Raw genomic sequence first — 12,661 nt, 5'->3', positions numbered from 1 at the left:
TCTTAAAAGATCTATTTATTTATTTGAAAGGCAGAGTTACAGAGAGGCAGAGAGGCGGGGGGTAGGGAGAATTGGTAGGTCTTCTATCCGATGGTTCACTCCCCAGATGGCTGCAATGGCCAGAGCTATGCCAGTTGGAAGCCTGGAGCCAGCAGCTTCTTCTGGGTCTCCCACACGGGTGCAGGGGCCCAAAGACTTGGGCCGTCTTCCACTTGCTTTCCCAGACCAGAGTAGAGAGTTGGATCGGAAATGGAGCAGCCAGGACTCGAACCAGCGCCTATGTGGGATGCCAACACTGCAGACTGGGGCTTTAACCTGCTGCGCCACAGCACTAGCCCCAAAATGAAATTTTAAACACTCGGGAAATTATATAGAGATGTATTTTTTAAAGATTTTATTTATTTATTTGAGAGGTAGAGTTACAGACAGAGGGAAAGAGAGAAAAAGAGAGAGGTCTTTCATCCACTGTTTCACTCCCCCCAAATGACTAGAATGGTGGGAGCTAAGCTGATTCAAAGCCTGGAGCTAGGAGCTTTTTCCAGGTCTCCCACATGAGCGCAGGGTGCCCAAGGACTTGGGCCATCTTCCACTGCTTTCCCAGGCCATAGCAGGGAGCTGGATCAGAAGAGGAGCAGCTGGGACACAAACTGGTGCCCACATGGGATACCAGCACCCTGGGCAGAGGCTTAGCCTGCTACACCACAGTGCTAGCCTCAAAGTGTATTTCTAGATTTAAAAAGATATTTAATGTATGATCACATTTTTATTAAAAAAAAATACATGTCCATATCTGTGAGGAACTTCAGAAAGTTTATAGAAAAATGGGATTAAAAGATAAAAATATAAACTTTATTTCTCAACATAAGCTCCATCAAGTTCAAGACGCTTGCATAAATGATACCAGGCATTCAGTCCATTCATAAAGCATCAAGTCCTGGGAATTTATCCATGTCAATGCAGAGTTCTTTGTATTATTAACTGAGGAACAACGTGTGCCCTTTTTTTTTTTTTTCATATTTTTTATTTATTTATTTATTTTGACAGGCAGAGTGGATAGAGAGAGAAAGAGACAGAGAGAAAGGTCTTCGTTTTTGCCGTTGGTTCACTCTCCAATGGCTGCTCCGGCCGGCGCATCTCGCTGATCTGAAGCCAGGAGCCAGGTGCTTCTCCTGGTCTCCCATGCGGGTGCAGGGCCCAAGGACTTGGGCCATCCTCCACTGCACTCCTGGGCCATAGCAGAGAGCTGGCCTGGAAGAGGGGCTACCGGGATAGAATCCGGTGCCCCAACCGGGACTAGAACCCGGTGTGCCGGCGCCGCAAGGCGGAGGATTAGCCTGTTAAGCCATAGCGCCGGCCACAATGTGTGCCCTTTAAAGAGATTTTTTTAAATATTATTAAACAAAAATAATCAGAAGGAGCCAAATCAGTATGGAAAGTGGATACCTAATGATTTCCCACTGAAATTTACAAAATTGCCCTTGTTTGATGAGAAGAATGAGCAGAAATACTGGCATGGTGAAGGAGTCTCTGATGGATCTTTCTTGAGTATGTTTCTGCTTTCGGCTAACTCTCTGAAAACACTCAGCCATCAGCAGATGTTCTCATTCTGGCCCTCCAGAAACTCAACAAGCAAAATACCTTGAGCATCCCAAAAAACTGTTGTCGTGACCTTTGCTCTTGACTGGGTCTTCCTTTATTTGACTGAACTGCTTCTACTTTTGGTAGCCGTTGATTTGATTCTGCTTTATCCTCAGGAAACTACTGGTGAAGCCCTGTTTCATCTCCTGATAACAGTTCTTAAAAGGCATTCTTTAGGTTCTTGATCCCACTTGTTTAACATTTTTGTCAGAATCTCTGGTTTGCCTGCAGCTCAACTGGCCACAACAGTTTGGGCACCCATCGAATCCAGTTTGCTTTGCTTTAATTTTTCAGTCAGAATTGTGTCAGCTGAACCAGTTGAGAAGTCTGTGGTGGTGTTTAGTTTCTGCTGTTTGTCATAGGTCCTCTTCAATTATGGCATGAACAGGATGGAAGTCTTTCCTCACAAATAGATGTGGATGGTTTGCTCTAGTGGACTTCATCTTCAACATTGTCTGGTCTCTTCTTCATTTGAGTTACCCATTTGTAAACTCCTGATTCTGGGGAGCATTTTTCCCATAAACTTCTCATAAAACACTAATGATTTCACTATTCTTCACCCAAACATCATTATGTGTTTGATATTTATTCTTTTTTTTTTTTTACATTTATTTATTTATTTGAGAGGCAGAGATACAGAGGGAGAGACAGAAAGATCTTCCATCTGCTGGTTCACTCCCCAAATGGCCACAACAGCCAGAGCAAGGCTGATCCGAAGCCAGGAGCCAGGAGCTTCCTGCAGGTCTCCCGTGGGGGGTTCAGGGGCCCAAGCACTTGGGCCATCTTCTGCTGCTTTCCCAGGAGCATTAGCAGGGAGCTGGATAGGAAGTGAAGCAGCCGGGACACAAACCCATACCCATATGTGATGCCAGCACCACAGATGGCTGCTTAACCTACTATCCCACAGTGCCAGCCCTGACATTTGTTCTTTATTTGCAGCAAAATTCATGTTACTCTGATACAGGTTTTTTCCGACTAATGCCTTATCCTTCTTAGTGCCTGGAACTAGAATCCCATGCAGTATATTTTAACAGGTCAGTACAAGTTTATTTTGGTGACAAAAATCTTTAAAATCTGGGGCCAGTGCTGTGGTACAATGGGTTAAGCTGTGGCTTACAGCACCAGCATCCCATAGGCGCACCAGTTCGAGACCCGGCTGCTCCACTTCTGATCTAGCTCCCTGCTAATGCACTTGGGAAAGTGTTGAAAGATGGCCCCAGTACTTGGGCCCCTGCACCCATGTAGGAGACCCAGAAGAGGCTCCTGGCTCCTGGCATGGGATTGGCCCAGCTCTGGCCATTGCCACCATTTAAGGAGTGAACCAGCGGATGGAAGCACATGCTCTTTCTCTGTCTCCTTTTTTTTCTCTCTGTCTGTAACTCTGCCTTTCAAAAAATTGATATTTAAAAAAAATTTTTTGGGGCTGGCACCGCGGCTCACTAGGCTAATCCTCTGCCTTGCGGCGCCGGCACGCTGGGTTCTAGTCCCGGTCGGGGCGCCGGATTCTGTCCCGGTAGCCCCTCTTCCAGGCCAGCTCTCTGCTGTGGCCAGGGAGTGCAGTGGAGGATGGCCCAAGTCCTTGGGCCCTGCACCCCATGGGAGACCAGGAGAAGCACTTGACTCCTGCCATCGGATCAGCGCGATGCGCCGGCCGCAGCGCGCCAGCCACGGCGGCCATTGGAGGGTGAACCAACAGCAAAGGAAGACCTTTCTCTCTGTCTCTCTCTCTCACTGTCCACTCTGCCTGTCAAAAAAAAATTTTTTTTTGAAATTTATGTAGTTTTTGTTTTTGTTTTTGTTTTTTCATAATTTTCCATAGATGGCTTTGAAGAACCCTCATATTAGTAAAGAAGAGAAAGGTTTGGAAAAGTGTTTGCTAAAGTGTTTATAGTGACTTGTCTTGGAAGAGAGAACAAAAAAACTTTCATTTTCTAATTTTCATACTGAAATTTTTTCTATTATACTAAGAAAAAACGTACTTTTTATTTACAAAGCAGCCAGTAAAATAAATGACATTAGAGTCACATTAGAGCAAAATAGTCACTTTATCTCTGTATCACATCTATCATAGCATTTCTTTTTGTTTAAAACTATGATGCCATGTTTTTTTCTGTTTCATAAAATTTTAGGGAATAACTTGCTTTTTAAATTCTTGCTGGTATTTGTAAATGCAATCCTTTTTTGTTTGCCTTATTTATTTAGGTCATTGTGTCAATGAGTATAGCATTTGCTCAACAAACTGAATTGTCTAGAATATCTGAGGGAAAAGAAAATGCTGCATCATCAAAGCAAACACATACTCTCTGCCAGCAAGAACAGCATTTTAATGAAATGAAATTACCAAAGGGTCAAGCTGATCTTCAGAGTTTTGAGGGAACGGAGATGAAATTTAAAGAAGAATTTAAACCACTTAGTAAAGAGTTAGGAGAAGATGAAGCAGAAGTTCTGTTATCAAATAATGATGACCTTGCTCGTATACTAGAATCAAAGGACCGTGAACTGACTATTTCAGAAGAAATGTTCTCCAAAGATAGGACATTTATAGTCAGAGAATCTGTAAGTATGCCTCTTGACTTTTTTCACTCTAAATGCAAAAATGTTAGTAATACTGCTTCCTGAAGGAGGAAAGAATCAACTGCAGTCTTAATTTATGATACTCATTAGTAATGTGCTTTATTAGTTGCAAAGTATTAGAGACAAGTTACTTAGTATTAAATAAAACAAGTTGGGTTCCTAGTATTCTTGTTTGTGTTACAGACTTTGTGCATGGTAAAATCTTATTGTGAGTCATACTTATGTTAATTTTGTTTGAACCAGTAGAAGATTATTTATACTTTTAATGGACAGTATCTATGAGTGAAAGATCTACTTCATTAAATGTAACATTACAAGGAAACAGCTACCTGTTTAAGAAGACAATTTTTATACTGTTTATATACTAATTCTCATTTTTCTTTCTTATTCATTAAAGATATTAATGTTCATGATAAGTTATGTTCTAAGAGATATGCAGATAAAACTTTCAGCTCTATGGAGTGCAAAACTTGAGAGGGATTCACAAAAAGCTCTTTAATTTACCAGTAACTGTTCAAGGCAAAATGATTCTTTTAAGTAATGAGATTTTTTTATTCTTTCTTTTTTTTTTTTTAAGATTTATTTATTTATTTTGAAAGTCAGTGTTAGAGGGAGAGAGAGACATCTTCCATCTGCTGGTTTGCTCCCCATATGGCCACAACAGCCAGTGCTGGCCCAGACCAGATCCAAGGGCTTCATCTGGGTCTCCCACATGAGCAGCAAGGGGCCCAAACACTTGGGCCATTTTCTGCTACCTTTCCAAGGCCTAATATTAACACAGAACTGGATCAGAAGTAGAACAGCTTTGACACAAGCTGGTACCCATGTGGGATGCCAGCATGGTAGGCAGTGGCTCTACCTGCTATACCACAAGGCAGGCTACAGTCTGAGCTATTTCTTCAGGAATATAACTTCTCATCAAACCCACACTAGACTTATGGGTATGAGAATATAGAAATCATAGGATTTAAAGATTTTATTTCCAAATAAAATATATTGAAAAGTATTCCTTATCAAAAAGTTCTCTATAGTACTGTGATAATCACCACATAATATAAATAAAATAGTTTTTCATGTCTCATAAATTTAATTTTAAAATAAATATTTCATTGATGTCAGTACCCCCATCTTAAAATGTCAAGAGAAGTTGTGGAGATAAAGCTCCATTAGTAATTTGAAGGAATCTTGAGAATCTTTCTTCTCCTCCCCTAGAATTAGACTGTTAGTGAAACTAGCTGATACACAGCTATTTTGCTATTGGAAAGTAATATATGTAATTATAATAAACCAAGTTAATATTATTTGGCATTTGTATCAAGAAAAAAAATTTAAGATTTATTTACTTGAGAGGCAGAGTTACAGACTGAGAGAGGTCTTCCATCCACTGGTTTATTCCCCAAATGGCCTCAAGCCAGGAGCCAGGAGCTTCTTTAGGGTCTCCTGCAGGTGCAGGGACGCAAGTACTTGGGCCATCTTCTATTGCTTTCCCAGGCCATCAGCAGGGAGCTGGATTGGAAGTGGAGCACTGGGACTCAAACCAGTGCCCAAATGGGATGCCGGCACTGCAGGTGAATGCTTAATCTACTTACTGTGCCACAGCACTAGCCTGAAAAATCTCTTTTTAAAAAAGTTATTTTTTTATTTTATTTATTTTTTTTTGACAGGCAGAGTTAGACAGTGAGAGACAGACAGATAGAAAGGCCTTCCTTTTCCATTGGTTCACCCCCCCCCCCAAATGGCCACTTTTTAATAATAAAGATAAAAAATCAGGTGCTTTATGAAGTTAATAGAACTGCTTTCATATATCAGTGCTGACAGATTTACACAAAATATATTAAGTTGGGATTTATTTACTTATTTTACTATTAAAGATTCATGATGAAATTTTGGTATCAAACATGGAGGCTTCTAGACAGCTAATGTTGAATGAAGAACAGTTGGAAGATATGAGACAAGAACTTGTACGACAGTACCAAGAACATCAGCAGGCAATGGAGCTGTTAAGGCAGGCACACATGCGACAGTTGGAGAGGCAGCGGGAAGACCAGGAACAGCTTCAGGAGGAAATTAAGAGACTTAACAGACAGTTATCCCAGGTACGGCACTTAAAGTCTCTCTTCTCCCAGTCAAAATGATGGTAACTTTTGTGTAACCTATTTTGAAAAGTCAAAACTATTTCAAATACAAATATTTAACAAGAAGAACACATCCCTCCAGATCTAATGGCATTAGATCTTGTTAGGTCCTTGTCATGTAGAAAAGTGACCACAGTGTTAATGTTTTTCTTTTAAATCATTTTGTTGACCATATACAGCAAAATCACTTTGGCACTTTGGAAATCCTTAGTGCTGAAGTGCTCAAGCATGTAGTCACTGTCATTCAATTTTCCCATATTTGTAGTTCTTGGAGCCCACAAATTAGCATCTCCAAGGTTTACCTTTATCTATCTATTATCCATCCTTTTAATCATCATGGAAATCTTCTGAAGTGGTATGTTTCTGGAACTTTTTCCAGGGAAACATCTCTTCTTGATTTGAGAAATGCAAATTTATATAACATTCTTATCCCTTTCTTGACTAAAATTAAATACTCCTTGGTATTTGGGAGCTGGGTTCTTGTTAATTGCTGAATAAAATATACTCACAAAATCATTGCAGAAAAGCAAAGAGATTTATGTAAAAATTCTTAGAAAACCAAATTTTTGAATTAGGAAAACTAAAGCAAAAAGGAGAGATAGGAAGAACAAAATCCTTAACACCTTCTTTCCAATGTAAAGTAATAGGAAAATTGAGATTTGAGCCTAAAGTATATTTTGGAAAAATTAGTTTTGCTTTTCTTCATTGTATTTTGTGAATTCAGATTTCTGAATTTTCAATGCAAAATTGACTTAAAAATACTAATTGAACTATACAAATTCCTAAGTATTTAAACTTAATTAGTTTTTTTCTAAAGTTTCAAATTTTGCATTGAACTTTGTATATGCCTTTTAACCCCTTATTGTGGATATGAATCATCAATAGCACCAACGCCCGTTGGTCACAAGGGGTTAAAAGAAATCTGCTTAATATTTCTGCTCTTTTCCTCTGTCGCAAACAATATTCTCTCATGACCTTTTTTCTCATTTAGAGATCCTCAATAGATAATGAAAACCTGGTTTCAGAGAGAGAGAGGGTGCTTTTAGAGGAGCTGGAAGCGCTAAAGCAGCTGTCTTTAGCTGGAAGAGAGAAGCTGTGCTGTGAGCTGCGCAGCTGCAGTACGCAAACACAGGTAGTATGGACTCTGGCCCACCTAGGAGCAATGGAGCAACAATGCAGTAGGATTTGTCTGTCTTTGTTGTTGGTGTGACATGTATATTTTGTAGGTAGTAAGCTTTAACCTATTTGTGATTGCTTACATGTAAGGTAGGTGGAGTTAAAATGCCTTACATTCTCTTTAAGGTAATTTGAATCTGGCATTGCTGTAGCAAGTATTGCTTCATCAAGAAGCAACTTAATGAACTTTATTGTCACAGGATGGCATGCATTACTTTGAACCCCTTGTAAGTTTTTTTTTATTTCTGTACTAGAATGTTTTATCTTTTTTGATAATGCTAATCTCCTGATAAAATGTAGGTAAACATTAATTCAGGCAGTGTTTGTGTGTTTCATCTCAGACCAGTAGAGAGGGTGACTGCTAATTCCCAGATGACAGGCTTTCTTTCTGTCTTGTCCTCTCTGCCATTAAACAAACTTCGCCAGAATGGAAATGAAAACCATGGGGAAGTTGAGGAGCAGACATTTAAAGAAAAGGAATTGGACAGAAAACCTGAAGATGTTCCTGCTGATATTCTGTCCAATGAAAGGTAAGCAAAGTGTGTATTTTCTCACTGCAGAGTGAATTAAAATGATTGTTTTAAGATACTAATCTTTTTGTCCTGAACATTTGTACTTTGTCATAAAAACCATCATATTCTTATTTGTATATATGTAAAATGTCAAGAATTATCAATTTTTATTGTACATTTTAAAGGATTTCTTATATATTATGTAATGTTTCATTAGATAGCAATTGTATACTTAACTCTAAATGTTAAGGTATTTATGGATATAAATCATGATTAATTTTATTCCTCTTGCATATCATTTTGTGTCCTAAAAAATACTTATGTTTGTGAACTCTCTTCCTCTTTTTCCCACTTTGTTCCCACTGTATAGACATGCATTCAGTGTAAGCTATGCCCTGGCTTGTTTACACTGAGAAGTATTCATATATGTGTACATACTCCACATTTAGCTTCTTTCATATACTTATGGCATCACACATGAGAACTTTTAATCCATATCACATTTTTATAGAGGAATGAATTAATCACCAAGTCTCTAAAGAACTTTGCTTAATTTTGTAGAGGTTAATAGAAAATTATAAAATACTAAATGCAAATAAGTGTCCCTCATTAATACTAAGGACTTTCTAAGCACAATATTTGAAAATTTGTTTTGTTCAAATGAAAATTTTTTAAGTTAAAACTAATATCTACTAACTTAATCTCCTCCTTTTCCAATTTCTGTGACTGTCCACCCTTTGTGTCCTCCTAACCCCCTTCCTCAGCTTGCATGGAGGAATTTGGCCCCTAAGATTTTGGCTTCCCCATTGGATCATCAGTATGGAACGCAGTCAGTATGGAGCTCAAACAAGAAAGACAGTGTATGAAAACTAGAGTTAACAATAGCAATATAAAATAAACACCTTGTTTATTTTATATTATTTATCTCTAATTGGTATATTTTTAAATTATGTAGTATTTAATTTTTAGGAATTTTTTATTGTGAGTGCTTATAAAAATGAGTATTTTTTTACAGTGTATTTATCATTTATCTTAAATAGAAATATTTTCACATTATCCTAATCCTGAGGTTTGGGACTTGAACAGACCCTCAGAAAAAGTTAATGAAATTAAACCCTTGACTTCCTACTTAGTTTTTGAGTTTTATTTTTAATATTCTTGATTATATAAGCAGAGAACTTGATCTAGGTACAAAAATAGAATTGTCTCTTCCACTTGACAAATACTTACGGAAAACTACTTCTTTTATTACCTTGTCTTAAAATAGATAAATTTGTCATGTGCCTGTGAAACATATCTTTTAACCCAGCTGTTGGTAACCTCCTCCATTGTGAATCTGAGTGATAAAACTGTCTTAAGTCAGGGGACCTTCGCAAAGAAAGTCTCTGATTTTGTCTACATTTATTGTTTGCCACTCTAGTGCCACTGTCAGATTCAGCTATGAGAATGAGAGAATTGTTTAGTTATCCAGAAAAGTAATAAGGTAACCTGGCTAATCAATGATGGAAGTACATTTCTTGACATGGAAAAATGTTCATATTAAGCAAAAAAGAAAGCTTACAAAAACATTTTGTCCAGGATGATCCTTTTTAGAAAATTTATATACATAAACATATACATATAAATACACATGTACACTCATTGTGGGGGAGTCCATAAATAGAGATTTTAAAATCTCTATTAGTGATGATTACTTCTGAGTACTAGATGTTTAGGTGGATGGTTAGCAGTATTTTCTGACTTTTTTAAAAAGTGAAAATGTATTTGAGAAAAAGGTATACCATTAATTCTGTGTAGTTGAAAATAGGTTCTTTCTACTGGCTGGAATGAATGTAGGATATGAAACAAGATTTCTCTCTGGAGAAAATGAAATAAAAAATGGCCTGAGATGTTTGGAAGCAGAAACTGAAATTTCACTATAGACCTTTTAAAAAACAGTCCTGTGCCTATTAACTTTTTGTAATTTGAACATCTAGTTTATCACCATTAAGTTGCAGATATACTACCACAATTTTTTTCCTGCTGAGATTTTTAAATTATATTTTTAGGTAATTTGCTTGACAGATAAAAAAATTGATTGTAAAAAATATATAAATGAATAACCAACTTAGTAACTTATGTGTATTTGGGTACTTTCATACTTTTTAAGACTTAAATTTTTGTGTCTGCTTAAAATTTTTTTCTACTCTGCTTACTATCTTAAAATTTTAGTTATTTAACTTATTTCAAGTCAATAAAATGCTACATATTTTTTAAAAAATGTTGCTGTTAAACTGGCTAAAATTTTTCAGGATCAATCATGTTAATCACAAACAAGCTCATCACTGTAGGTGCAATTGCATGTTATCTAGTTAGGGAGGACATAGGATATTTTTCAAATCAAATACTTTTCAGTGTATTTTTTGTAGGATATAAGCAAAATGTTTGCTTTTAAAAGATTAATAATTTTAATAACTACTTATATATGCAGGTATGCACTCCAGAAAGCTAATAATAGACTTCTCAAGATCCTCTTGGAAGTTGTAAAGACAACAGCAGCTGTTGAAGAAACTATTGGCCGCCACGTCCTTGGCATCCTGGACAGATCTAGTAAGGTACAGCCATCAGGCAGCCTGATCTGGAGGTCAGAAGCAGAGGCATCTGGGAAGTCCTGTGTCCATGAGGAACACATAAGAGGTACTGGTTCTACATGCTGTTAAATAATCACCATTATCTTCAACAGGTCTTGCTGAGTTCAAGGCACTTGGTTATATGTTAAAAATATAGAAGAGAGAATTTCAAATTTTCCAATTAGGGTTCCTCCAAATACAAATATGTTACAGCCACGTCACTCAAAACACCTTACTATATGGCATTTGTAAGTGGATTTCTTATGGTTGTCATTGTACAAACCCAGGGTTGCTACTGTGCGACCCTGTTTCATTTTCTAACCAATAAAAGAAAGTCCCACTCCACTGATCAGGACTCTTAACGAGGTATGGCTGACATCTTACAACCACTCTAGTAAATGAAGAAAAGGTTAGAAGTAGAGAACTTTGAGGAATCTACCCCGCCCATTCCACGTACTGTTGAGATGGTTAGAAGAAAGTTCAATTGCAGGATGTGGCCTTTGGACCATCCTCTGCTAGGTGCTTTCTTCCTTTTGGAAAGGTGGTTTGAAGCATGACAGAATGTGTGTGGGTCCAGAAATCAGGTCCTGTCATGACACAGCCATTCTCCTGATTGTCGTCTTCCTCCAGCTTTGACAATGTCTTACCATCGCATCGCTGACCTCCAGCCTCTGTTGTCTTTCAGTTCCTTATCCCTCACTGGAGAAGGCATCAGGAGATGAATAGGGGTGATAGTTTTGTCAGTTGGGGAGGGTTAGAGTCTGGACTCAGAGATCAGAGAAGATGGAGCCTGCAGCCCGCAGCTGTTCCACACCTGAGCACTTCTCTCCATTTGGAGGCAAACCTCCTGAGATTCCAGTTCTTAACTTTTTTTTTAAATTTAATATTTATGTATCAGCTAAGCAGAGTTAGAGGGAGGAACACAGAGAGAAAGGTCTTCACCTGCTGGTTGGCTCTCCAAGTGGCCACAACGCCCATAAGTAAGCCAGACTGAAGCCGGGATCTTTATCCAGGACTCCCATGTAAGTGGTAGGGGCCCAGGTACTTAGGCCATCTTCCTCTGCTTTCCCAAGCCATTAGCAGAGAGCTGGATCAAAAGTGGAGCAGCGAGGACTAGAACTGGCACCCATGTGGGTTTCTGGTGTTGCAAGCTTTAACCATTACACCACAGTACTGGACCCCCAGTTCTTTTTGATAGAATTCTGTTTGTTGCATTTCACATGAATAAACAAGAAATTGTTATCTACTTAGAGACAGAAGGTGTACCTAAATACAAGTTGATAAGTAATATGTTTCTAAGTGCAGAGGAAAACTTGATTTGGGATTTTAAATAAATTTATTTTAAAACATCTCAGTTGAGTTCAAAGATAATTTTTAAAACTTTTAGTAAAAGAAGAGCTGAAATAATTCTGAATTTTAAGCCTTCCTTTCAAATATACTTTTTTCAAACTTGATAGATAATTGCTTTTTTATTTTTATTTTTTTAAAATGTATTTATTTGAAAGGCAGAGTTAAAGAGAAGGAGAGGAAGAGGCAGAGTCAGAGAGAAGTCTTCCATCTGCTGGTTCACTCCCCAAATGGCTGCAACAGCCAGGGCTGAGCCATACTGTAGCCAGGAGCCAGGAGATTCATCCAGGTTTCCCATGTGGAGGGCAGGGTCCCAAGCACTTGGGCCATCTTCCACTGCTTTTTTAGACACATTATCAGGGAGCTGGATTGAAAGTGGAACAGCTGGGACTTAAACCGGTGCCCATACGGGATACCAGCACTGCAGGCAGCGGCTTAACCCACAACACCACAGCACCTGCCCTGAGGATTGCTTTTCAAATTAACTTTTACTCTTGGTTAAGCTCTTAAACAAGAACTGTTTTATTTCTGCCTGTGAGTATTGGTGTATAGAAAACAATTAACTAATGTTTTCCAGTTTCACAGTAAAAGTTTGTAAGAAGTTACACTTCTTAACAAACAGCTGGTTTTCCTTCTTGTTTAGGGAAGAGTTTCCTGCTGGTAAGGTCTA

The 12,661-nt window shown here is 38.2% G+C and overlaps 1 protein-coding gene across 3 annotated transcripts in view; it reads left to right on the top strand.

Annotated features, from left to right (window-relative positions):
• AKAP9 (A-kinase anchoring protein 9) overlaps window positions 1-12,661 on the top strand; it is a 160,181-nt gene that overhangs the window by 77,099 nt on the left and 70,421 nt on the right. For all 3 annotated transcript variants that reach the window (XM_062179110.1, XM_062179109.1, XM_062179111.1), the window contains 5 exons: window positions 3,841-4,194; window positions 6,084-6,308; window positions 7,339-7,479; window positions 7,950-8,053; window positions 10,506-10,711. In XM_062179110.1, the coding sequence (XP_062035094.1) occupies window positions 3,841-4,194; window positions 6,084-6,308; window positions 7,339-7,479; window positions 7,950-8,053; window positions 10,506-10,711 (1,030 nt within the window). The remainder of the gene's footprint in view (window positions 1-3,840; window positions 4,195-6,083; window positions 6,309-7,338; window positions 7,480-7,949; window positions 8,054-10,505; window positions 10,712-12,661) is intronic.

The sequence above is a fragment of the Lepus europaeus genome, chromosome 20, assembly GCF_033115175.1.
Source record: "Lepus europaeus isolate LE1 chromosome 20, mLepTim1.pri, whole genome shotgun sequence".
Classification (NCBI taxonomy): domain Eukaryota; kingdom Metazoa; phylum Chordata; class Mammalia; order Lagomorpha; family Leporidae; genus Lepus; species Lepus europaeus.
This window is presented reverse-complemented; position numbering and strand designations above follow the sequence as displayed.